The sequence below is a fragment of the Aquila chrysaetos genome, chromosome 12, assembly GCF_900496995.4.
Source record: "Aquila chrysaetos chrysaetos chromosome 12, bAquChr1.4, whole genome shotgun sequence".
Taxonomy (NCBI): domain Eukaryota; kingdom Metazoa; phylum Chordata; class Aves; order Accipitriformes; family Accipitridae; genus Aquila; species Aquila chrysaetos.
In genome coordinates, this window is record NC_044015.1 from 35,529,774 (window position 1) to 35,554,732 (window position 24,959).

A 24,959-nucleotide genomic window follows, 5' to 3' on the forward strand; every position below is an offset into this window, starting at 1 on the left:
TAAAAAAAAACCAAACAAAACACAACCAGAACTTGCTATGATAGGTTTAAAAAGGTAAAGTAGAAAACAGGTTTTCATGCAGGGGAAAGATCAGAATTTAGATCTTAAGAATAATAGGATTCACAATGAAAACAGTTAATGATCATTTTTCATTGTTGTATGAGATACTGCTCCTATAGCTAATATTACGGAACTTAAAATAATTTTGTCTACAATGTCAGCATGTGACATGAAAAACTGCAGTAAAATCTGTTCAACCCTAAAAGACTGAGAGAAGTGTCAGACCAATAGCAAACATACATTTAATTTGAAAAGCAAACATTAAATCTTACTATTTTGTAACGTGAATTCTGAAGACTCACATTTCTAGATTGTTTGTCATGTTTCCAGAAGTTAGTGGGTTATATGGAAAATAACATCCAAAACATCTGGCATTAGACACACCATGGAGCACTAGACAGCAACCTTTGGCTTTAGAATGGAGTTTTAAAAATACGCAAGGACTGCTTGTTCTAAATTCAGAGAGTCCAGAGTCATATTAGAGATATTTGTTCCCATACGACTTAATTCTGACAAAGTTCTCTACAATATCACCCCTTGCTGGCCATTCTACAGAATGGCAGTGACGTCCATCACACACAAACCCATTTGGCTACCAAGCCAGTAAGAATTACAGCACTGTGACAGCAACCAGTAATGGTAGATGTGCCTACAAAATGGAGATGGAGCTGGTTAAAAGAAGGGAAGACAGAGGGAGCTTCAAGGGGCTTAAAATGTAATTTGAATAACTGCTTTTCCTCATCACTCTAGAATGACTCACTGAATACTGTTCATATATTTTGCTACTACAATGCAAAAAGCAACATCTTTTCTGTATAATTTAATAGAAAACCTTTTTTAGGCCAAGTTCTTTAATCAAATTACAGCAATCTTGATGATCCAGTTGATTAAACAAAACAAAAAAAAGACTAATAAAATAAAGGAATACCTATCAAGACCATGTAAACCCTCTTTAACAGAGCTAGCATTAGCTATAATGAGCTACATTTATTCTTCAGCTGTGAAACAGCACTCACCTCCTGAATGGTACTGCTTCCTGAGAAGTTGAGGTTGTACTCCCGCTGGACTTCTCGATGGGTGACGATCAGCATGAAGTTTTGATTTAATGACTCCTGCAGGGCCCTGAAATGGTTGAAAGAAAAACAAGAAAATCAGGGATAAGCATGTTATAGCTTGTTTTACAGTTAGATGCAAAAACCCCAGGGTACCCTAAACTCTACATGGACAAGTCCAGGCACAACATTATCATCTCTCTTTTCACTCTTAAATGCAAGGAAGCATGCTGAGAATGACCAAAGGCCATTCCTGAACTCCTTCCTTAATAAGGTGACTGCAGCCTTTAAAGCTCTTCTAATGTTAAGTATTCTCAAAATCGAGAGAGTCACATTATCTTCACAAACATTGGGTATATTTAGCACTCATAATGCCATTAATACCAGGCTATAAGCATACTGATGACCAGACAAAATATCAAGCTACAATGCACATTAAAAACTGATGGTAAGTAGAACAAGGCAAAGCATGCTTTTGCTTCTGTAGGGTAACCTGAAGCATAAACCAAACGGAAATTCTTCTGCTTAGTTTCATTCAAAGCACATAAACCCAGCTAATTAGAACTGGAAAACTAACCACAGCAAAATTTCTCATGTGGGTATTGAGCATTTAGAAAAGTTAGTTCTGCTCAAATTGTTTTAAATGTACATTAAAACACCTTTAACCATATGAATTAAAAAAAACCCAAAACTTAAGATACAGATTAAACAGGCCAACTATATGTTCACGTTGTCACAAACTTGGGGGGTTTTTTGTGATTTTCCTGGTAAAAAAACATCTGGATGTTAAACAGGCATCCTGTTTGCTTAATTAGGTACAAAATTATGCAGCTATCTACTTTTTAAAATAGAAGGCAGGACTTCTGTTATAGACACGGCAATTACAGCTCTGTACAAGTCTTATATAGGCTACAAAACTGCAGCAACATTGTAACGTAGGTTGGGTTTCTAAACAATATTTATGCAGACTTGACATGCAGTTCAGTGGCATATGGAATTAAATTGGGCTTATTTGATTCTTTTTTTTCTTATCACATACTCTTAAAAGAATGACAGGCTGGGGTTTTTTTCCTTCACATCTTCACTGTTCCATGACACTTCAACATGCCATTCCTCTTAGCAATAAAGGACAAATTCTGTATGCAGATAAGCACAGCTGTATCTTAAGATACAAGAAGACAAGAAAAACTGCTAGATTATTTGAGGCCTGATTTGTTAGTTTGAACTTCTACTGGAATTACTGGTCTGCCGTTTTGCTGCTCAGATGGTAAGGAACCCATGCAATACTCACTGGATGCTTTAGCAAGAGATGCACAATTTGCTTTAACATCTCAAGAAAAATTACCTTACAAAAATATCTTCACTCAGCAACTTAATTTGGATTCTGTGACATCTTAAACATAATAATTACATACTACATAACAAAACCACAAAGTGCTATTTCTCGTCTTTTATGGTTTTGTAATATGGCAGATAAATTTAACTCATTGTCAGTGCTACATATGATCAAGTATATGAGAGACACTACAAATGTAACTGAAGTCAGTCATCTACGCTGAACATGAAGTTAGCTGCACCTGTCACAAAATCTTTTAAGAAAAGGCCTACAAAATTTTAAAATACTTAACAGTCTTTCAAAAGAGAAAAGAAGTCCTGAAAAGTTGTATGCCTATTTTCAAAGGTAATTCTAATGTGACTGTTAACAGGAAGTTTAGCACTGCCATAACCATATTTTCTTTTGGCAAATGTTCAGTAGCAACTAAAATATCCTGCTGTGCTTTTTCAGATTCTGATTTTTTATTTGTTTTCAGCAAATACTGGAGGCAAATGACATATTTAATTGCTCTGAAAACATTAATTACAGCATATGTGAATAGCTCTGGATTCCATACAGAATCACACAGGGCTCTGTTATAGCTATCTGAAAATCTGTAGATGCTAAATGATAACATGACTCACGTTTTCATTCTGTAATTTATGTAAACATAGAATGAAAACAGGCTTGTTCGACCAAACCCTCAGTCTCTCAAGGTATGCATGATACACACACTTCAGTACTACCCAAAATACAGCATGCTAATAAAAAGCATCTGTTTGTAGGAAAGGTTTTTCCCCTTCTCTATTTCATCTGGATGGGATAGCAGAGAGTATTTAGAAAAGGAAAAAATACTCTTCAAACACAGTTAACTTAAATGAAGTGCCTTAAAATTAAAAGCCTCAATTTTTGAAGTAAGTAACAATTTTGACACCTCTACTTTTTGGATTTCTAAACAACACAAGCTGAATGTTCTTAACAAGCAAATTCTCAGTACGTATTCATAGCCAAATACAGTCAAAGAAGAAACTGAAAATAAAGCTGGCTAAAAACAAAACAAAACAAAAAAAAACCACCAAAGCACCACACTTTGAAAATTTGAGGAAAAAAATTGGTTTTGAAAGTGTTAGCAATTAAAGTGCATGGTTAATTATTCACCTTTTCTTCAGAAAAATAATATAATGAGGAATATTACTTCTGCTTACACAGAAATGCAGTCGTCAGCTGACCCAATCCTTTTGAGTTCCTATATCAAAATTTCATAAGGTCAGACAGCCATAAGACCTGGACCACATACATTAGAAAGTCAATGGAGGAGGAATTGATGGCACATCTGATGGGCAGTTTGTGCCAATCACTTCTACGCATACCAACGCTCCTCTGCAGAACGGGGTTGGTCTGAACATGTAGCTGGACAACCAGAGATGTCAGTCCCCTCCGGTATTAATTCCCTCCAGCAACTAGGGATGTAGATTACCCCAAATTATTTGTGCCAATAGAATTCTGCTTCCAAAACATACCTTGCCCTAAAATTGTATTTTCAGCCATTAAGGCTATGATCAAATGTACAAAATAAGTGTATTTAAAGGAGACTTCTCATTGACAGTAAGCTGAAGCTTACTTTTATTTCTTTTTAGGTGCACATAACTGTATTGAGAAGACTGAACACAATGCACATTTCTAAAATTTTGGCTTCAGTGTTTGCAGCAGTTTCATTTTCCTGCAAATGTTATCAGTTGACTACAATCTTCCAAATGAAACATCTGCATTAAAAGAAAAAAAAATAAAAATAAAAATCAGGGCCAAACCCCAGGTCCCATTAAACCATTAAAGTCAAGACAGATTTTCTTTTTTTTTTTCCCCCCATCAGTGCTAACAGAATTTAATTAATATGAAAATTAATTAGTGGGAAAAGAAAATCAAATTCTAGAAACAGGATTAAAGTAGGCCACTCTTATCAGCACCATTTCTCCCCTACTGCAAACCCTAGTTTTCAAAAGCATTTGCTGATAGGTTATATACTGCCTTTTTTTTTTTTCCTCAGCTGAATTATTATACATTTACTATTCAGCACAGGAGGCAAGGGAACTTGATGGTAATTTTGGGCACCAATCTTCCAGTAGAGGAACTCTGCCTACACCCAAAAAAAAAGTCCAAGAACAGACAAAAGAAAATAGACCTGAGTGCAGTCATTGCTCTGAACAGTTCTAGAAAGAGGGACTTGGACCAGTTTTAGATTTCATATGGATTGCCTATATAGCATCGGTCATCGGCATTATCGCAATGCACAGAAACCTCAGTGATGGACCAGGATTCAGCTGGGGTTGAAACTACAATACGCAAACAAAAACGCTCCTCTTTCAAACTTAAATTTCAAGCAATGGAAGTTGCAAGATTTTTTTTTTTTTTTTTTTTTCTTCACTAAACTCAAAATATCAAAACTCAATTAAGAGTCTGGAAAGAGTTTATTCACTAGCTACTCCATCCAAATCCCAATACAGCAGAATTTATAAACCACAAGTCTAATAAATTAAGAACAGAAACAATATTTAGCAAAAAAATGTGTAACTGCAAATAATGCTAATCTTAGGGGACAGCAACTATTCTACATGATGCTGAAGCAAGATAGTATTAGTATTGATATTTATTATATTTTAAGCTTCCAGATTTACTGCTCTTCTATTGTTCTGTAACAATATATAAAATAGATTGTCTGTAGCTATTGATAAGTGACTGCCTTAATGCTTTAATTTCTGATGTAATACTTTGCTTTTTAATAGCATTTCTTTGAAATTTCAGTAATATTTTAAGCTTTGAAACCAAAAGTATATCCTTAATCAATGATCAGCAAATGCTCCTTTTCATTTCAGTTCTCTAAGTTTTTATGAAATACATTCAGTACTTCCCATTAGGCAATATGTTTTCTCACTCACATGTAGATTTCCCCCCCAAAATCTCCGAATTTTATATAAATAGGTATGACACAAGGTAATTAACATTTCCATTTTAAACTTACAGATTTATACAAGCTCATGTCAACAGAAGTCCAAATTTACTGTAATTACAGATTATTTACATTAAAACAAAATAAGAAATCAGTATGTAAATGTAATGTTTGTTGTAGCTAATGCAGCAGGAGGTGGTAGATTAGGTTCAAACAGCAATCAGTTAGCAAATCTGGCTAACATGTAAATGAGCAGAAGCCCTTTTGTTTACATTCTATTGCATTTTAAACTTCAGGATTTTTAAACTGTCTCATGAGCAGATGTGAAAATAAAACATTAATCTTACCATTCTTATTGAAGCTTTCAAAGTAACTAAAGCAAGGCACTGCTCCTGTCCAGCTAAACAGACAATACTAATAATTGGAGTTGCAGGTTACATCGGTCTTAATTAACACTCTGCTACAGTTGACAGCATACAACAAGACACCATGCCACAATCACCACTCCTCTGCAACAATCTAACACACACACACACACTCAGCAATATATGGACCCACTACGTCAAAGATGGGGCTTTTTACTCCTATCCACGCAGATTATTACATTTCTTAAATAAATTACAATTGCTTAGCAAAAATACATTATTTGTAATAATCGCCAAGGTATGCACCTGGTCAAACAGGTTTTAACTGTTTTGAACCTTCCAATGATTCATCAGGTGTAATAAAATATCTAAGACTTTCAGCTATTTAGCAAAGAAGTATAAATATAAAATACATTATACCCATTAAATGACAACTGAAGAAAAAATTCAGAAGAAGTGCCTCCCAGAGTATGCAAGACAGAAAGGAGAAACAATCAGGATGACCTAGCTCTGTGGCCAGACTTGCACGCCTATGCTTTGGATGCTGCCCTCTATTGCGTTCTCCAAAACCTTTTCCCTGAACTGTGTATTGCCGACTTTCAAGAAGCATCAGAGGCAACAAGGGAAGGAAGTCACTCTGAGAAGGTGAAGAATCTAATCTGACAAAGCTGGTGCAAGGGATCTCTCCTCTCCTTGGACAATAAAATGATGGACATTCTTTGGCACCTTTCCTTTTAAGACTGCTTTCCAAAGGAAATCATGTTTTTCTCACCCACCTGTCCCATCTGGTAACTTTTGAATATATACACTAGTTTCAAGGAGGTCTGAGAGCATTATAAAGGTCTCAAAGACTGGGTATAAAGCAAGAGCTGGATAGAGGAAAGGGACCCAAATTACTACCCACCTCAGTAAAGGGCTGCAGTACAAGCATAGTATTTTTATACTCCATCCAGCCAACTTCTAGCCAATGATTACAGAACTACCTACAGCATGTGATGTCTCCTTTCTTTCGATATTACTTGGCTACCAGCTGGAGAACAGAGGCAGGGCAAGCTGACTGTCTATGCGGGGCGGGGGGAAAATGGCACAGGTGCTACGAAATACATGGGAAGAACTGGAGGCAGTGTTAGAGGTAGGTGAGATCATGGGAAGCATGGAGGGAGAGGGCTGAGTTACTGCAGCCACTGGGATGAGGCAGGAATTCACTAGAAATCAGGTTTCATTACGTCCACAGCTCATAGAACACATTGTTATTGCTCTGGATATCATGCATAGATAAGTATGGCTTTGCCAACTGAAATTGTGGAAGCGGGGCATGTAACCTTACAGGTGGTATTTGACATTTAAATTTCATCTTTACACGTCAATTTACTAGCATGCAGTAGTAATTCACTGGGTTTCTAGTACCTATAAAAGCTTTAGATATGCCGCTGATGAACGAAGATACCCCAGGAGATTCTTCCTTGTTTAAACTGCAGGATCACTTTGCCATTACATTCAGATGCTAGTTTTAAGTTAGTTCTGGGTTAAGCCCATTCAGTCTGTCACAATAAACTTCAATGCCTGTGTACCAATACATTAGAAAAAGATGTTTCAGACACTGTTCTCTCTCAGTGTCAAGAACAGGCACAACCTGCAGTTCATAGAGCTGTGACCAGATTGCTCCTTTTAAGAAGGGCATATACATAAAATGTCACGTACTGAAATCTCAGGCTTTTCAAATATCACTTTCTGGAGATATTCAAATCCCGACTATTTATCTCTAGTTCAAAATAGATGGCATTTGAAGAAAACAACAGATGAACTCACAAAGTAAGAGGCAAAGTTCCTTAACATCCATTAATAATAGATGTGAGCATTGCGTTTTTAAAAATTGTGGGTAACAAACTAATCTGAATAATAACTGACCTAACAGTAGGCAGTAAACAGTGTAACTGGGTTTGGTACATTGCTTCAATTAGATGTGTTTTGATCTGCATTGATGCTTTAATTGGAGGCAAGCCTCCCCTTTCATCTAGAATTTATGACTTCAGGGAGATGATCTAGCCTTCAAATTATCCTTGTTTAAATAGCCACTAATTAATCATCATTTGCTATCCCAAAGCTACCAACTTCATCTTAAAAATACCCAGAACTAATCTCCTCTATGAAACAAGTATAAACTGTAAAGGTAGCAAACCACTTTGATTTTACTAGCAAGTAAAGTTCTTTTAAACTATTCATCCAATCAAAAAGCCCAAGAACTGTTTTTAAACAGTTTGTTGTTACATAGTTCATTGCACTTGCAATAAATAACATCCTTCAGACCCCAGTTTTCTTTCCGGAACCGAAGATATTAAAATTACAATATACAGTGATACCTGGGTAGAAAATTTTGAAATTGGACAAGGGTTAAAAAAAAAAAAAAGGACCCAAACAATTAGTATCTACAGTGTTTTTCCACAGTATTTTCACTGTCCTTCAGTACAATGGCGTATTGTCCTCGCACGCGACTACAGCTCCTGTTTGCACATACAGAGCACATCCAGTCGACACACAGCTCACCGCCGCTCTGCTCCACTGTCACTACTCCCTCTCTAATAAAGGAAAGCAGCATTATTTTTATAATGCACATCAGCAGTCTTACTTCCTCCACAGGCTACGCGGTGACGTGCACAAGTACATTTCAGTAAAACATGAGGTACTTTTAGTCCTTGGGAAACCGCTCGGTTGATGCTATTGATTGTCAAAGAATTTCCGTCACCAGCAACGCCACGGCCTTTGCGGAACGTTCCCCGGTCGGCCACAAGGGCGGAAAACCGAGTCCCTCCTCAGACAACGGGCGGGCCGGCTCCCAGCGCCGCCCGCCCCCCCGCCCGGCCTCCGGGTGCCCTCTGGCGGCTGCCCGGGCACCTTCCCGCGCTCCCGCCACAGCGAGCCACCCTGGGGAAAGGGACGGCCCCAGGCCGAAGCGGGCGAGGTGACTGCCGCTCGCTTTGTCAGAGCAAAGATTCCCGCCTCTGCCAAGCCACGTCTCGTTTTCAGACCTCAGCGATATTCACGGACATGCGAACGCTCGCCGGTAACTTTGGAAGCGTTCCAATCCGCAATAAAAGATTCAGCTAGGGGAAATCAACTACTCGGCCCATCTACGTGTGTTTTAAAAGTCCCAAGAAGATAAGACAAAATAATGTAACAAACATTCCAGAAGGAAAATCCTCATCTGCTAGCAATGATTTATACAAGGCTTGTACATGATTTATACATTAAATGAACAAACATAATGCAGGAACTTATGGATGGCCAGCCCTCATTTCCACAGGGACTGGATTTTTGTTAAAAGTCATCGCATCTGGGACATGTAAAACTATGCATGTATGTTAATGCAGGAACCTATGGATGGCCAGCCCTCATTTCCACAGGGACTGGATTTTTGTTAAAAGTCATCGCATCTGGGAGGTGTAAAATTCTGCATGTATGTAAGTGGTTCATGTACCACACCGAGGTTCTAAAAAACTTAACAACCTTCTTTTCAACAACGAGGTGCTGAGGGAGGTAGTTCATCCCAACGCTTACTAGAGCAGTGAAAATGCTTTGTATTTACCAACTGCAGACTCCTGCAAGGATACATGTGGCTTCACAAAAACCATACAAGACCAAATCATACAAGTAGCATTTATGGCCAAAAGACTTACCCAGAATGACTTGAAGAAGGAGGAGGCAGGTCAGGTGTTAGAACATAAAGACTATTATTTTTTGGCAAGTGTAGAGTTTTTAAAACAGTCTGAGGGGAGAAAAATCATTATAAATATAAAACATTCACCAATTCTGACACATTATTTAATTTCTTTTAATTATTGATACTTATTTACAATACCACCAAATATTTTGTTTTGAGATATACTTACTGTTAACTTCCCAAGATCCTTTTTGTAGGTGGGCCATGTTATATATAAAACCAACACAAACTAAAGTGATTTGTCCTGATTTTTTTTGCAACGTTTTAGTTTAAGAGTTCCTTGTATGCCGCTCGAGACATCTAACACTGTTTGAAACTCACAATTCTTGCATTGTAATCCCCACCCACAGATGCTCAGTTTGAAACTCTGAACTCAGTTAACTGAAAACACAGTTGAAAACTTACACTATCATCTACATCTCCAGTCTTCCACCCTTTTAACAGCATTTTAGATGCAGGAATCTGAAGTTCATTTTCTAGAATATGTTTGATATCTCCTAAAGAGAAAACAAAGAAAATATATAAAATATACACACTTACTGCTTTATTTCAAACAGTACTGAGTTATACTTAAAAAACAAGAGCAAGGAAAAATTTACTATGAAAACCATTCTTAGTCTAGTTACCCTTGTAACATACACTTCAAACAGCAAAGGACAAATGAAGCTCAAAAAAACAAAACAAAAAAATCACATAAGGCATGAACGTTTGGAGAGTCATATGGGGATCTGACGATTTGGACATATATTTGAACAGTTCTACACTGCGTATGCTAGACACACACATTTGCAGATGCATGCTATCTGGAGCAATGGACTTTGCCAGCAATAAAGAAGGTGCGTATCTTTGATACCCAATTCCATTATCAATAGTCCTAACCTAAAGAACTGGAGTGTTCACACAATTTAACTGCTCTGACAGCTTTTTCAATGTTTTGCATGTTTCGATGCTCTCCTCTCCCTGTAGTTATTACAGTCATAAAATAATCCAGGCTGGAAGGGACCTCAGGAGCTCACCTATCCCAAGCCCAGCTCAAAGGTCTAAGTAAACCAGTTTAGTCAAGGATTTGAACACCTCTAAGGATGGAAGTTTGACAACTTCTCCGGCCAACCTGTTCAAGTACTTCACCACTCTCACAACTTAAAAAAAAAAAAAAAAAAACAAACAACCCTTTCATCTAACAGGAATTTTCAGTGTTGCAAATTGCATCCATTGCCTCTCATCTTATTATCGTGCACCTCCAAGAAGAGTCTGGCTTCATCTTCTCTCTGTCCTCCTAGCAGGTAGTTGTAGACAGAAGTAAGGTCTCTACCTCTCCCCTTCTCTCCCCCAGGCTGAACAAATCCCGTTCTCTGCGCCTCTCCTCCTATGTTCCCATGTGCTCCAGTCCCCTGACTATCTTGCTGGCCTCTGCTCGACTCACTGCAGAATGTCAACATCTTCCTTGTACTGGGGACCTCAAAATTGGATGTAGTGCTCCAGATGCAGTCCCACAAGTGCTGACGAGAGGGGAATAATTATTTCCCTGGATCCATTGGCTACACTCTTGCTAACACAGCCTAGGATGTGGCTGGCCTTCTTCACTGCAAGGGTGCACTGCTGATGCACCCCTAGATCCCTTTTTTTATAAAGTTGCTTTCTAGCCTGTCAGCCCTCAGCCAGTTATCAGATGGGATAACATGAAGTTATCCTATCCCAGATGCAGGACTTCAGCTTTGCTTTCTTTGAACTTCATGAGGCTTCTGTCAGCCCATTTCTCCAGGCTGTCCAGGGCCCTCTAAATAGCAGCCTTGCCCTCCAGAACATCAGCCACTTTCTCTGATCTGGTATTCTTTGTAAACTTGCCAAGAGCACTTACCTTAACAAGCAGGTTTTTAATAAAGACATTAAGCAACACTGGCCCCAGGATCAACCCGAGGGACATCCCCAAACTAGTAACCAGTCAGACTTTGAGCCCAGCAGTCCAGGCAATTATCGGTCTACCTTATCAGCCCACTTATCCAGTCCTTATCCTAACAATTTAAGAATACTACAGCAGAGTATGTCAAAGGCCTTACTAAAGTCAAAGTGACATCCACCATTCTCCCCTTGTCCACAGAGCCAGTCATCAAATCATAAAAGGCAAGTAACATTGATTAGGTGCAATGTGCCCTTAGCAAATCCATGCTGGCTGTTCCAAATCACCTTCTTTTCTTTCCTGTGCTCAGAAAGGGCTTCCAGAAAGATTTTCTCCATAATCTTCCCAGGGACCAAGTTCAGCAATCACCATTTAACAGTGAGCTCACATTTTCCTTAGCCTTTCTTTTCATGCTGATGTACTTAGACAAGCCCTTCTAATCCCTCTGTCACTTCAGCTCCACCTGAGGTTTGGTCTTCCTAACTCCAAACCCGCATATCTAGCAACATCTCTGTATTCCTCCTGGGTAGCCCATCACTACCTTCCACCTTCTGTGTACTTTCTTTTTGCATTTAGCTTAGTCAGAAACTCTTTGTTCTTCTGTGCTGGTCTTCTGCCATGCTTGCTCCTCTTTCTGCATGTTGGAATGGACTGTTCTTGTGCTTTGAAGAGGTTGTCCTTGAAGACCAACCAGGTCTCTTGGGCACCTTTGCCCTTAGGGCACTCTCGCATGGGATCCTGCCAAGCAGATCCCTGAAAAAGCCAAAAATCTTCTTTCCTGAAGTCCACGGTTGAAATTCTACTATTTGCCTTGCTTACTTCTCTCTGGACTTGAAACACAATGCTGCCCTCAATCTTCATATGCCAAGATACAGACAGAAGTTCTACGTTGACTGCTTCTGCCCTACAGCTTAATCATTTATACCCGAAGGAAGTTAATAAGAAAAGAAAAAATAAAATACTACGGCTACAAAATTCTGATTTGATCAGACTTTTATATCTGCTTTGCATGGATGCCACTCGGTGCAGTGCTCTGGAAAACATGAAAGGCTAATCAGGAATTCAAACTAAGCACCACTAGGTGGCACCAGCCAATACCAAATCGGATGCTAAGACGACAAATAAGGATCAAAAGTTTCAATTTCAAAATTTCATCACAGACATAAGGCTGCAGCACTGAAAATTGTTTTAATCAACTATTTCTTCATGTAGTTCCTTATTTTGATCTGTATAGACTGTTCACTAAAAAAAACAAACAAACAAACAAACAAACAAACAAAACCAAAACCAAAATGACCTACTCTTCATCCTTAGCAAAAGTAAATCAACTCACAGTTTGGGGAAAGCAGAAAAAATAACATGCTCTGCAATACTAACAATAGCATATTTCTAACATACTGTTACAAAATGCATCAGTTTTAGGATAAAGACAATAAAAGTTATAAAAGAAATCTTAATTTGCAAAAACAAGTCAAACAAAAATTGGAAAGAAGAATGCAACGATGCTCTTAAAATTCCTCTAAATCTTGTCACTAATCCTACACAGAAAGAGATGCCATACTGATTCGAAAAGGAAATGCCAAGATCATCTGGTTGTTAGTAGACTGCATCTAGACTAATCCTACCCCAAATTACATTTTCATACCTCAACTTAATCAGCAATCTCTATTTTGTTTCTGAAGCAAGTTCATCAGAAAACTAGATTTCAAAAAAATATTTGATAGATCACTAACCGTTACAATGGATTAGTGAAACTTTGCTTTTTTAAAGCTGAAAGAGATTTGAAAATGGTTAGAAACTGTGGAGCCTGCTACTTCTGGGGGATTTTTTTCTTCTTTGAGGGGTTTTCTTTTGCTTTGCTTTGTTTCAGGATTTGGATTTTTTGGGCTGGGCCTTTTTTGTTTGTTTTTGTTTTAACAATTTTACCACAATGGTTTTAATTTCATTTTTACAAATCCTTACCAACTGTGGAGCTGTCTTCAAGTACTACATCCACATTTCTGTCTCTGTACTCAACCCTGAAGTCAAGCATTCGAGGTTGTCTTTCCACTATTTGTCTAGATGGCACTACATGGCGAAACGCTGAGGATGAGGAAGGAGTTGAAGAAGCTGCTGTAGAATGACTTGTGGGGCCATACGCTGGTCCATGTAAAGTGTCTCCACCGTACTCACTGAAAGATATGCAGATAAGAAGGTTTAAACAGAAGAGCTTGATATGTTTAAATAAAAGTTAGCAAAGCAAAATGAACAGTATTACTCACTTACTGTGGTCCACAGCACACACTTCTTGAATAAACTACACTGTCACATCTGAAAATACTGTTTTATTAATAATTAGAAAATAACTTTCGTATCAGCAGTATTAACATTTCAGTGACTCAGAAGTGCTACAGGAGTACAGCTTAGATGACAAACAAGGATTTAAGCCATTATTGCAGTCTAAAGTTCACAATGTAATTAATATCAGAATTATCTTGAGAAGAAGGATTATTTCCTGTTCCAGGAGTGCTGTGACCATATAAAAATTGGCACCATGGCAACGACCAGCTTTCTACATCATTGGGCTAGTATCACATGGAAATGAAATTAAGAAATAAACCTTAAAATACTGCACACATATTGGTATTTTCCAATACCAAATCAGTGGAAAACAAGTCAGATATGAAAATAGTTTTGTACTTAAGATAAATAAATCAAGATAATGAGGTATATATTGCAAAAAATACCTAGAAGTACAACAGTCACGCAATGCTGAATTCTAGCTCGCCTTTAAGTTCAAAAACCCTTCAAGCCTCTTGGACATTCATATAAGGATGCCTCCAACCTGGCTCAAGGATACACCTAGCATTACAGGTCAGAATAAACAGGGAAACCCTCACTACCAAGAAGCACTTCATCTTCCTCAGTGAGATATACATAAGAAGCATGTAACTGGGATTAGAAACACAGGTAACAAAACATGAAATTTAAGGGAGATTACTCCAGGTCAAAAAAAACTATGATGTACAGAAATTAAATCTGGAAGGCAAGCAACTTCACAGGGCAAGCCTAGAGCTTTGCCTTGGAGATGTTCTTATCAGGAAGATTATCTGTGCTGGACAGTTACAGCATATCATGATGGAGGATGCAAGCTAATAAAACATAGGCACTGAAAGGACGCAAGCTGAGCAAAGAAGGATTTAGGAAATGCTGAGATTAAGTTGTCTCATTTCCATTCTTAAACAGGACTTATTTGAAAAATGCATTCTGCCATTCTTGAAGATACCGTGAGATCTCTCAATGGAAATGGTTCTTATAGCAAGTCAAATCTGTCACTTAGAGGAGACTTGAACTTAAAGAAGCATAAATGTGGATGGCATGCATGTCACAGAAGTGCAGAAATTATACACAGCTATTGCAAATCCCATCATTGTGCCTTCCACATTTGAAAAGAAAAACATATTATGCTCGTAAAACAAGGGGCTCCTTCACTTCTCACATCAGCAGGCTTAGAAGGATGAATTCCCAGCTACAAAGACCCACACTCAAAGACGCATGCTCAAAGGTCAAAGACCTATTTTAGAGGTCTAAACAGTACAGGAAACAGTCTTATTTTCAGGTTTTAAAAAAGTATAAATACTGAGTGATATGTTATTGTCTTAAATCTGATGGCCAACTATGAATTAAGTACTATAATGATTCTGTTAACAGACCCAAGAAGCAATGAATATCCTGATTCTCAGGATTGGATTTATTTATTTATTTTAAACAATATAACTGAATTATAAAACAAAATGTAGTTTTTTCCCCTTCAATAAATTAACTTACTTCAAGTCCAGTTGTATTAATTCTATTTGATTCCACCACAAAAGGCATCCTACATATCTGATTGGCAACCTCTAATGGAACATAAAAAGCCTCACATCAGTAAAACAAGCCTCATCTGAAAACCACTGGAAACTAGGTTTCTACATCTTGTGATCCTCCTTTTAAACCACTTCCATTGGAAGAAAAAGAAAAAAAAATATTTGAGACACATTTGACTGTCTAATCATTTCTAAAAATGAATAGATTAGTGTGGAAGAAAGCTGTAAGTGGACACTGGACCAGCTTGTTATCCAAGTCAGGCATAACTACTCCCCAGCTCCTTCCCCCTGACCAAATGGTTCCAAACATTCTCGTATTTTGAATGTAAATGCTTTGAGGGTCAGGACTTATTAACATAGGTAGAAAGAGTGTTCAACACAACCAAAACTTGATCTCAAATGGACTAAGTAGACCTTACAGTAAATAAACATCTAACTTTACTGAGCAAATAAGGTTTTATCCTGAATCAAAAACTGACTCTACTTAATGACAGCTTTAGTAAGTATTGACAGAGATGCCAAAACACCATTTTACCTACATTATGTATCATTTTTCATCGTTAAAATAAACTTTCTAAAATAGCACATTGAGTATTTTTCTAAACAAAATTTTAAATGCTATTTTACTGTCTCTCTCAAGTAGCTCAATTCCTGTTCTGCTGTTTTCAATTGCCTCATCAGCACTTAGGAGCTCATGCTTCAGTGACTTCAAGATATCCAGGCATCAGAATACAAGCCAAAATTTAATTCAAAAGCTGAAAGAAAATCAGTAAAGCTACTTTTAGAAGGGAGCAACCTTAGTTTATCTAACACAGTATCTGCTGCCTGTAATTCAATTTTAAAATGATAAAAAAAAAGAAACCACAACAAAAAAGCCTACAGAAATACAAACATTTTTGGCCAGGGACAGGGAAGCATGGACTATCAATACCTTTAAAAATGCATAAGGAAAAAGAAAATACTTAGCCAGGAACATCTGTGGATTTGCCCTGCAAATTTTTAGATCCTGGGGGTGGGAAGGGGAGTAGAAAGTCCTGACATCCAAGGAAGCATACCAAAATCCAGTCTTAGTAAAGAGACAACCCTGCACAGAATGACCCAACAACCAATGAATTCAAAATAAAAATTAACCAATTAATAGATGTTCAAGCTGGTCCTCCATCAGTATGGGAAAACTTAAATGTTAAATCAGCTTTGCCAGGAATAGAATTTGTGGCTCCAGAAACTGCTTTAAAAGGAGAATTACATCATCATCTTAGGATTCAGGAACAAAAACTGTAACTATTACCCAGCATCATTCCCTGTGTGTACTACTCCAGCTTTCTGTGCTTACCTTTGTAGAATGCCGTTTTCTTGTGGTATTACACCATTTATAGCTGCCTGAAAAGAGAAAACAAATTTTGAGTCAAGCATACAGAGCAACAAAAATAAATCAGAACCTCTATAATATGTTTTGAAGAGTGATTAGCTTGCTTTACAATGTGCCATAAAATGTTCTCCATTCAGTGAATATTCTTGGTGAATGACACTGTCATTAAAGTACCTACATAAGATAAAAATCATATCTAAGTGAAAACGAACATGAACTGAAGCTCAGACTCCTATACGCGTGCGATGGATTTCCCAGGTGGAATGCATGGGAATAAACTGCATGGCCCACGCTCAGTAAATCTAACACTTTGTACGCTTGGTACATACATACAGTGAACATATTGCTTTCAAATACATCGAGCTAACTGTGCACAGACAAGGCAGCCAGACAGCATGTATACAGAAAATCTAATGTTTCCCAGAAGTATCAGACCTGCACAAACCTATAAACCTGCACAGCTGCACATACACTGCATGCTGCAAGCCTGATGTGTTCAGGAATTGCTGAAGTCCACGCAAACGGCTCCTCAGCAGCACACGTTGCCTCCATCACACCTACACCCTCTCGACAGCCTGCCTCTAGCTCACACACACAAAAATACATCTAGCCTCTTAAGAGTCCTCGTGTGCCAGGGAATCACAGAAATGACTACCCCCAAAATTCAAACAATCTTCAGGTAGAAAAGGAAGTATTTTTTAAGTAAGGTTTATGCAGTTAAATATCCCATGATGTCCAGAACATCAGAATAAACAAAATACAACTTATAGGTGTATAAGTACAAACCTGGCAAGCTGCATTCAGATTTGTTCTTATTTGAAATTACAGAATTATTACCTATAAAAATATCCTAATGAATTCTCTCTCATATTAAAATGCAGCATTTTAAAAATAGCCACAACATATTCCAGTTGCAAGTTCGAAACTCCATTTCTGACAAAATTGTCACCTCAGCCTGTTACAGCATTGCTCCATTCTATGTTGCAGAATATTTTAATGCATTTCCAGCACATCTGATGCTATAGAAGTTTGTATAACTTGGAAACTGTATGTAAGTCAGGATGAGGGGAAAACTTGGAAAGCCAATAAGACTCTCTTCAACAGTATTTGGAAGACAACTTATTTCAGACTGCTTTATACCACCAAAAATGTGTTTTAAAATCATCTCATTGCTAGGATTTTTCAGACTTAAGGAGCAGTGAAAGTGGCACCATGTGAGCTGGTGAAGATGACTTACACATTTACTCCTCAGCTGATAAAAATTTGTTCTGATTATTGTTAGAAGATATGGAAGTAAAGATGTCAGAACCCTACCTAACTCCAGACTTTTAATCCTAGCCCAGCAGTGGGCAGATAAGGTGGAAGAGCACAGGAGGGAAATTGATGAGGAATGAGAAAGAACTAAAAAAAAAAAAAAAAAAAAAAAAAAAAAAAACAGACCTCAAAAGACTAATTCTACTTCTGCTCTTTGATGATCTTTATAATCACTATTGTGTTCACAGGTACATATTTGTTAGGCTTAACAGTGAGATTAAAGAGAGACTGTAGCATCCCACTAATCTCAATTTTCTGCTGTACCAGCAGCGATTCATGCATTTCTACTATCACAGCTTCTAATATCCACTCTCCTACGCCAGATATACCTGACCTGTTGGCCAGAATACCTGGTGAATGAGTGTCTGGTCACTGATGAAGAAGGGAATGCTGATGTTTAGAAGCTCATAGATTCCCCGGTACTGCAGGAGGACAAAGTCATATACTGCAACTGATCAGTTGGACAGTCATCATCTATCAACATAATTTTTACAAACTGACATTTAAAAAAAAAAAAAAAAGCAACTTACTTAAGTGCTTAATAAACAGAAAAATAGACAAAAATCAAGATTTAAATGCTATGGTTTCTTTTTCTCTGAACATATAAACATGATTTTTTACAATTTCCATTAATAGTTAAGGCTACACAAAGTCAAAAAGTATTACTGCTGAACTCAGCTAAGTAACTATGATATTGCAATAACATTTATCATATATTTAGAAACAAATATTGCATAAATAATAGCAAAAAAGCAGACAAGGAAAAGGGTCACAGGTATCTATAAACTACAGCAACTACGCACGAGGCTGCATGAAATTACAGTGAAAACAAAGCTTCACACCAGATCAGTTTTTAAATCAGTTTATCCACCGTGCATGGCAATAATCAGTGGTTTCTTTTTAACAACATCTCGTTTATCATCATTGTGGTTTTGCAGTCGTACATAGCTCTTGATCACGTTCATCTAATGAACCTCCAGGAAAAAGTGGGAGGTTTTGGTTTGTTTGTGTTTTTCTAGATTGGCTTCCCCCCACCATACTCTTCAGCAACATACATTTCATTCCTATCAATCAACAGGTAAATTTGGTTGAAAGACAAAAATATCCTTTATTTTGCATCTGTAGGATACAGAGAGCAAATACAGGGGTTTGTACCACAGGACCTACACTAATAATGATCTGCTGGTGCAAGAGAATTCTCTCTACTCAGCAAAAAATAAGCTGCTTCAGCTATGAAGAAATATAGCACAGCATGGCATTTCCACACTACTTCTGTCAAAGCTCATGTCTCAGCCTCAGAGGATTAAAGCAGCTCAAACTTTTTCTAAGCCTAGTTAGAGGGGTTAAACACGACAGAGGCTCCAAGCTATTTTCTTTAAAACTGAATAACTCGCTTGTTCACGTCTCCAGTTTTGTAAACTTGATGACATTTAAGGGGCACAGCAGTAAGAAAAAACAGCAGCAGCATTATGTACTTTTTTGATGGAAAGACCTCTATTAACCACACTGTAAAAATGAAGAGTCTGGACACTATTTGTTAAGCAAGATGGAAGACTAAAATTACGTAGACGGCAAATGGTAGCAGTGCACATGTAGATATTGCATAAATATTAAATATCCATGTTCTTACAAGACATCTATAAGTAGATCCTGCAAAGAAAATAAGAAAAAGGAACAACCATCTGCTTTAGAATTTCATAGGAGGAAGGCTGTGACTATAAAAAAAAAATTAAAAAAAGAACAAGTTCTTAAGGCAAGGTCTGTTCCAGGCTCTTCTTTCCCACTGTCAGTCTCCTTTGAGAGGGGATCAGGTCTCTATCGTTAAGCAAACATTCGAAGTTATTACATTTTTTTGTTTTTCCAACAGGGATCATTTGATCATCAAAAACAGCCTGTGTGACTAACATACAGTAATTAAAAAGATGTATTACCCTTGAAACAATTTTAATAACAGGTGCATTAAATCTATTTGTGGGTTATTAAATATGAAGATACTATGCCTGGCTCAGAAAAATTATTCAGCTTCCAATAACCTGTTGCTGAGACTGCTACCAGGGAAGTAGCACTCCATGCTTATGTGGTTCTTACACTATTTATCCATGAGTGTCTCTGCTGGATACTGGGTACCACAGCTACAACAGGTATTTGCCTTTTCTAATGCTATCACTATTTAAAGAGCGAAGCTCATCTTAAATCAAAAATTATAGGGGTTTCATAAGTGAGGACATAATTATTGTTTTGATGACAACATTCAAACAACAACCAGGCCCCCAATTTATTTTAGGAAACTATAAGCCAAATTTAGTTATTCTTGAGTTATACATTTTGTTTAGAGATACCAGTCATATATCCAGGATTTTAAATACTTTATTTAAGACTTTATTAAGCACTGCATGACCTGATCTAATTGGACCTACTTTGGACCAGACTGACATCCAGAAATAACTTCCAATCTCAAGCACTCTCTGACTCCATCATCCAACAGTATAGGATATATTGATAAACATTACTGAGAATCCTGTTCATTTAAATGAACGGGAAGACAGGAGTATGATATAATACTGGACTGATGAGCACCAATTACAACAGTTCAAAGTAACATACTTTTTTTGGTGTTTGTTTCAGCAACAAGCTTCCAAATTACAGTATCGAAATCTATTAAATCCAACATTTTTGTTTCCTCCAAATATAGGAAACAATAAAGCAATATCGTTAATGAAAGGTTACCAAATTCATGAATAGTTTGGGCAACCCAGAAACTCTGCGGTATTCTACAAACACACTGAAATTATTTAAGTGCCTCAAGAACATTGTGAAGCAGACTGTGAAATGTAAAGCTTTTCCTCAAGGGAATATTAACTTAAACAGCTTAGTCAGTTCTGACTAAACGTGACTATCTTCTATGAGTACAAAACAGTGTTAGAGAGAAAACCAAGAACCACCATTTCTTAATAATCTGATGAAGCAACAATGTTGATGACTTCTCCCAAAATACACAATTATGGTACTAACCATCTAAAACCAATTAAGCACATCTTAGAGTGACTCTTGTCCCAGGGGAAACACGGGTCGTATGAACAACTATGAAAAAACTGTGGTATTTTAAATAGCACAAACATTAAACTCCTGAGTTTAAAATACTCGGCGTTTATCACTAAGTTTGAAGATGGACTGGATTTGCCAATCATATTATTTAAAAGCAGAGGTCTACATATACTGATTGTATATTCAAACAAAACAGTGAATTCCTTCCTCCTCATGAACTACAGATGGGAAGTAGTTTTTAAATTTCCAGAATTTAAAAGTGATTTTTAAATGAATTATCTTAAGAGTTAAAAGCAGGCCCAGGCAAAAGTGCAGTTAAAGGCTTTTGCAGTGGGTGAGGTGGGAGAAGATCTTCCTCCATGGCCACATCTCATTCCCTCTCCTTTCCAATCTCCATACCACATGATGGTTTCGGCCGACAGATGCAGACCCCTACCCTAGATATAGATAACTTAAAACTTTCGCCATTCAAACCTCTACCCCAATGAAGAGCAAGAGCTTTTACAAAGCACAGTGTAAGATCAACTTTCCAAAACAGGGTATTAGAAAACACATCTCTAAGCAAAAGAAGAAAGCAAGTTCAAGTAGCGTGATGCTGGAAGAACAACCCTTTCAGAAGAAGAGGCTAGAGAGTTGTAAATACTGTGCATACGTGAAAGCTGTATGAGTTTCATTGAGATAAATAACCATATCAGCCTAATGCAACCAGTACAAATTTATGTATGTCAGCTCACACAGAATTTTAAAAGCCTTATTTAGGTTTGACCGAACTCAGCAAGACCACTTCAGTCTACTTAATAAAGCCCACTCAGAGCTTTACATTTGTTTAGTGAAAAATTGAGAAGGTTTACATTAAACAAACACAATATGTGGATGAGACATAGACACAGGGTAATAGGAACAGCCATAGCAGATGATTTAATCCAAAATCCAAAGACGTCCAACCAAACAGTATCAACCGCTTCAGAAATTCACAGGGAAACATAATGAAGTAATTTGCTCATGGGGCATTTTCTTCCAACGCCTCAATCTTCTGTAGGTCTGACACATTCAGATTTCTAGTAATTACAATTTTTTTGTTGTATTCCACTTAATGTAATAGCCTCATAATCCACATATTTAACTATTTCTATGAAATTCAGTAAGAGCTTTCTTTGATGAAAGAATTCATTTATTATGACTTTCAAAAAATCTACATTCTTCCCCAAACGCTACAACTCAGATTTTGCTTTTGGTTTAAAATGTCTGGTAAGCTAAAAAAAGTTCTGCATTTTGTGTCTTTCCTGCTCATTTTGCCTTTTCTTCCTATCATACATTTAACACCTCCTTGATATAAAAAAAATTTCTCTCAAATCACAAATTCAGAATGTTTACCCCATACTGTTTTCTACATTAGCAGAAGTAAAGACAGCTTACCGTCTTAGAGGAAGGGGTGCTAGCAGCTTTTAGGACTATATTTTGAAATATAACCAGAAATGGTTGTTTTGTTGTTTCACGCTACAAAACAAATAGAAGCCTATTTTAATATTTGACTGACCCTTTCAGCATTTAATCTTAGATTTATTTGTCAGTCTGATAACACAAGTGAATATAAGATCAAAACCTACATACAAAACCTCACTATAGAGGGAGAGATGACACGCAAGACAAATGTACTGTGGTTTTGATTTCTGTAGAATAAAAAAAAAATATAACTGTTATATTTTGGAAATATCAGCCAGTATTCCTCTGTGCTATCAATCCATCCTGCTTGAGGGTCACTCAAGATTTGTTGAATTTAAACAAATTAAACATGTTTTTTTAAAAGCTAAAAGTGTAATGAAATATACTAAAAGGCCCTTATTAAGCAATCTATAATAAACTAGAAAAATTATTTCTTATCTTCTGTATTTTGTGATATATTTCCACAGCACCAAAAGGGTCATTTATACTACTCTATTTACAATTGTAATCCCATTGCTATTAATTCTACTCCTAATTTGGGCTAAATGTGATATTCCCCCTGAAATACAATATTCTTCCTCTAATTTTTTTGTTTTCACATGATAAATTGCTTATCCTAAAGATTTAAAATCCATTATTCTATTTGGTATTCAAACAAAATAAATGGATGATAAAACTCCAAATGCTTTGTACAATGGGGAGCTTAAAAAGAAAAAAAAAAAACCAACAGGAAACAAAACCCAAAACTGAACAAATGTTATCCAGAGTGGAAAAACAAATAATTAAATGATAAGTTTAAATGATAAGGGATAAAGGAAAGCATTAGTGAGACAAAACATGCATGAAAGGACCGAAAAAGCAAAAGTGACTTTTAAATTGTTTCCAAACTATAAATCTCCATGACAAAGGAACATACTTTTATATACAACAGTAAAGCAAAACAGGAGAAGCGCAAAGATTTATTAGTTCCTTTTGAGCACAGAAGTATTTCTTACAGTGAAACTAGCTTGCAGGGTTCTACTATATGCATATATTTTGGTAATAAAGTAAATGTTTTGAAATAATGCTCCCCTAATAACTTTATTTTTAGCAAATACTAATTTGGGCTTGTATTTTCAACAGAACTGACGATAACAGGTAATGCCAGATGTAGACGTGTCAAAACATTTGTTCTGACCTGCTGATACTGTGGTTTCAGGAAACTGAATAAAAAGTAAGTAAGACTATGCATAGGCTTTTCTTGTGATCAGTTTATAACAATAAAAAAGTAGAAAATTCAGGAATAAACAGCAGAAGTTTTACTAACTGATGCTGACAAAAACTTACTGCAAGTATTAGTCAAATACTGCAGTCAATCTGAATTAATAAAATAAAGGTTTACTGAAATCAGCTGTAATGCAATCACTTCTTTCTGCCTCAAGACATTGAGATTGTATTATGAGATTCCCAAGCAGAGGAACATGGTTTCTGTGCATCTTTGTGCAACTATCAAATCTTGCCTGTTACAAGCAAGCCCTGCGATGCGTTATTCTAAACAAGAAATTCCATAAAACCTTCTGCAGAAATACCAATTATTTTAGACTAGAGGCTTTTTACAGACAAGGTACACTATTGCCTTCCTACATACACAGCTACTTTGAAATCATTACTTTAACAAGTAATGATTGCTATGAGTTCAAGTTATAAAAAGTATTATTTGGTTTGGATTTTTAAATGAATGCAATCATATTTAAATAAAAAAATTGCTAATTGTGCCCCAGCAGTAACAGAAGCAACCTCTACCTTTGTTATCTTTGGCAGACTTTTCAAGGCAAAGAAATGAGTCAGCTTTTTCCTGTAGCTTGTGTTATACTTGCTGGCGTTTCCCCAGCTTTGCAAGTCACAAAGTATTTCCAAGTGCTAGACGTGAAGTTACACCCACAAAGTTTTTACAGAATGCCAACATTCGTCCCCATCGTGGTTAAAATTTAACCAAAAGCTGTAATTGAACTACAATGAAATGTCTTCTATGCATTCTGCTTTATTTCAGCTTGCTTTCTTTACAACAAATATACTTCATGAAAAGCTGCAAAACAATAGAATTGCTAATAAAGCAAAAAATTAACATTTCATCAAAAAAATGCCACATGAATATATTCCTACAGATGATTCACTTCATCAGCAAGACAGCACGCGTTGAAATAGTTTACAATTAGCACTCTAGATGTGGTTTCCCATTTCTCCCTACTTCTTTGGTGGCTTCAGCAAATTTTTTCCTGTAGTTCCTACAACATGCTGAAATGCACTAGGAAGCCTTTCAACAGTTAGATATACTTATGTAACCCTGAGAAAAAAAACCCACATTTTGCACAGTTCTTCAATTTTACATTGTCACTGCATAATTCCCCAAACAAAGCACAATCTCAATAATAAATTCATAAATAGATGTATTTCCCTAGCATAATGAAAATAAATAACATAAACAGATTTATAAGCAGCTTATGGATCAGTATCTATCTGAGCTGAAACTCTATTTCAGCAGGAATAAAGAAAAATAACCTACTCTGAACTATCCACTCAAAACTCATTCATATAGAAAGGGAGAGGAGTAGA

General features: G+C 36.8%; 1 protein-coding gene across 2 annotated transcripts in view; it reads right to left on the bottom strand.

Moving 5' to 3' along the window:
- The window catches only part of FAF1 (Fas associated factor 1), a 177,442-nt gene that overhangs the window by 120,115 nt on the left and 32,368 nt on the right, over positions 1–24,959 (bottom strand). For both annotated transcript variants that reach the window (XM_030032718.2, XM_030032717.2), the window contains exons 3-7: positions 16,530–16,576; positions 13,314–13,522; positions 9,860–9,951; positions 9,411–9,499; positions 1,077–1,182 (exon numbers count right to left, since the gene is read on the bottom strand). In XM_030032718.2, the coding sequence (XP_029888578.1) occupies positions 1,077–1,182; positions 9,411–9,499; positions 9,860–9,951; positions 13,314–13,383 (357 nt within the window). In that variant the 5' untranslated portion in view covers positions 13,384–13,522; positions 16,530–16,576. The remainder of the gene's footprint in view (positions 1–1,076; positions 1,183–9,410; positions 9,500–9,859; positions 9,952–13,313; positions 13,523–16,529; positions 16,577–24,959) is intronic.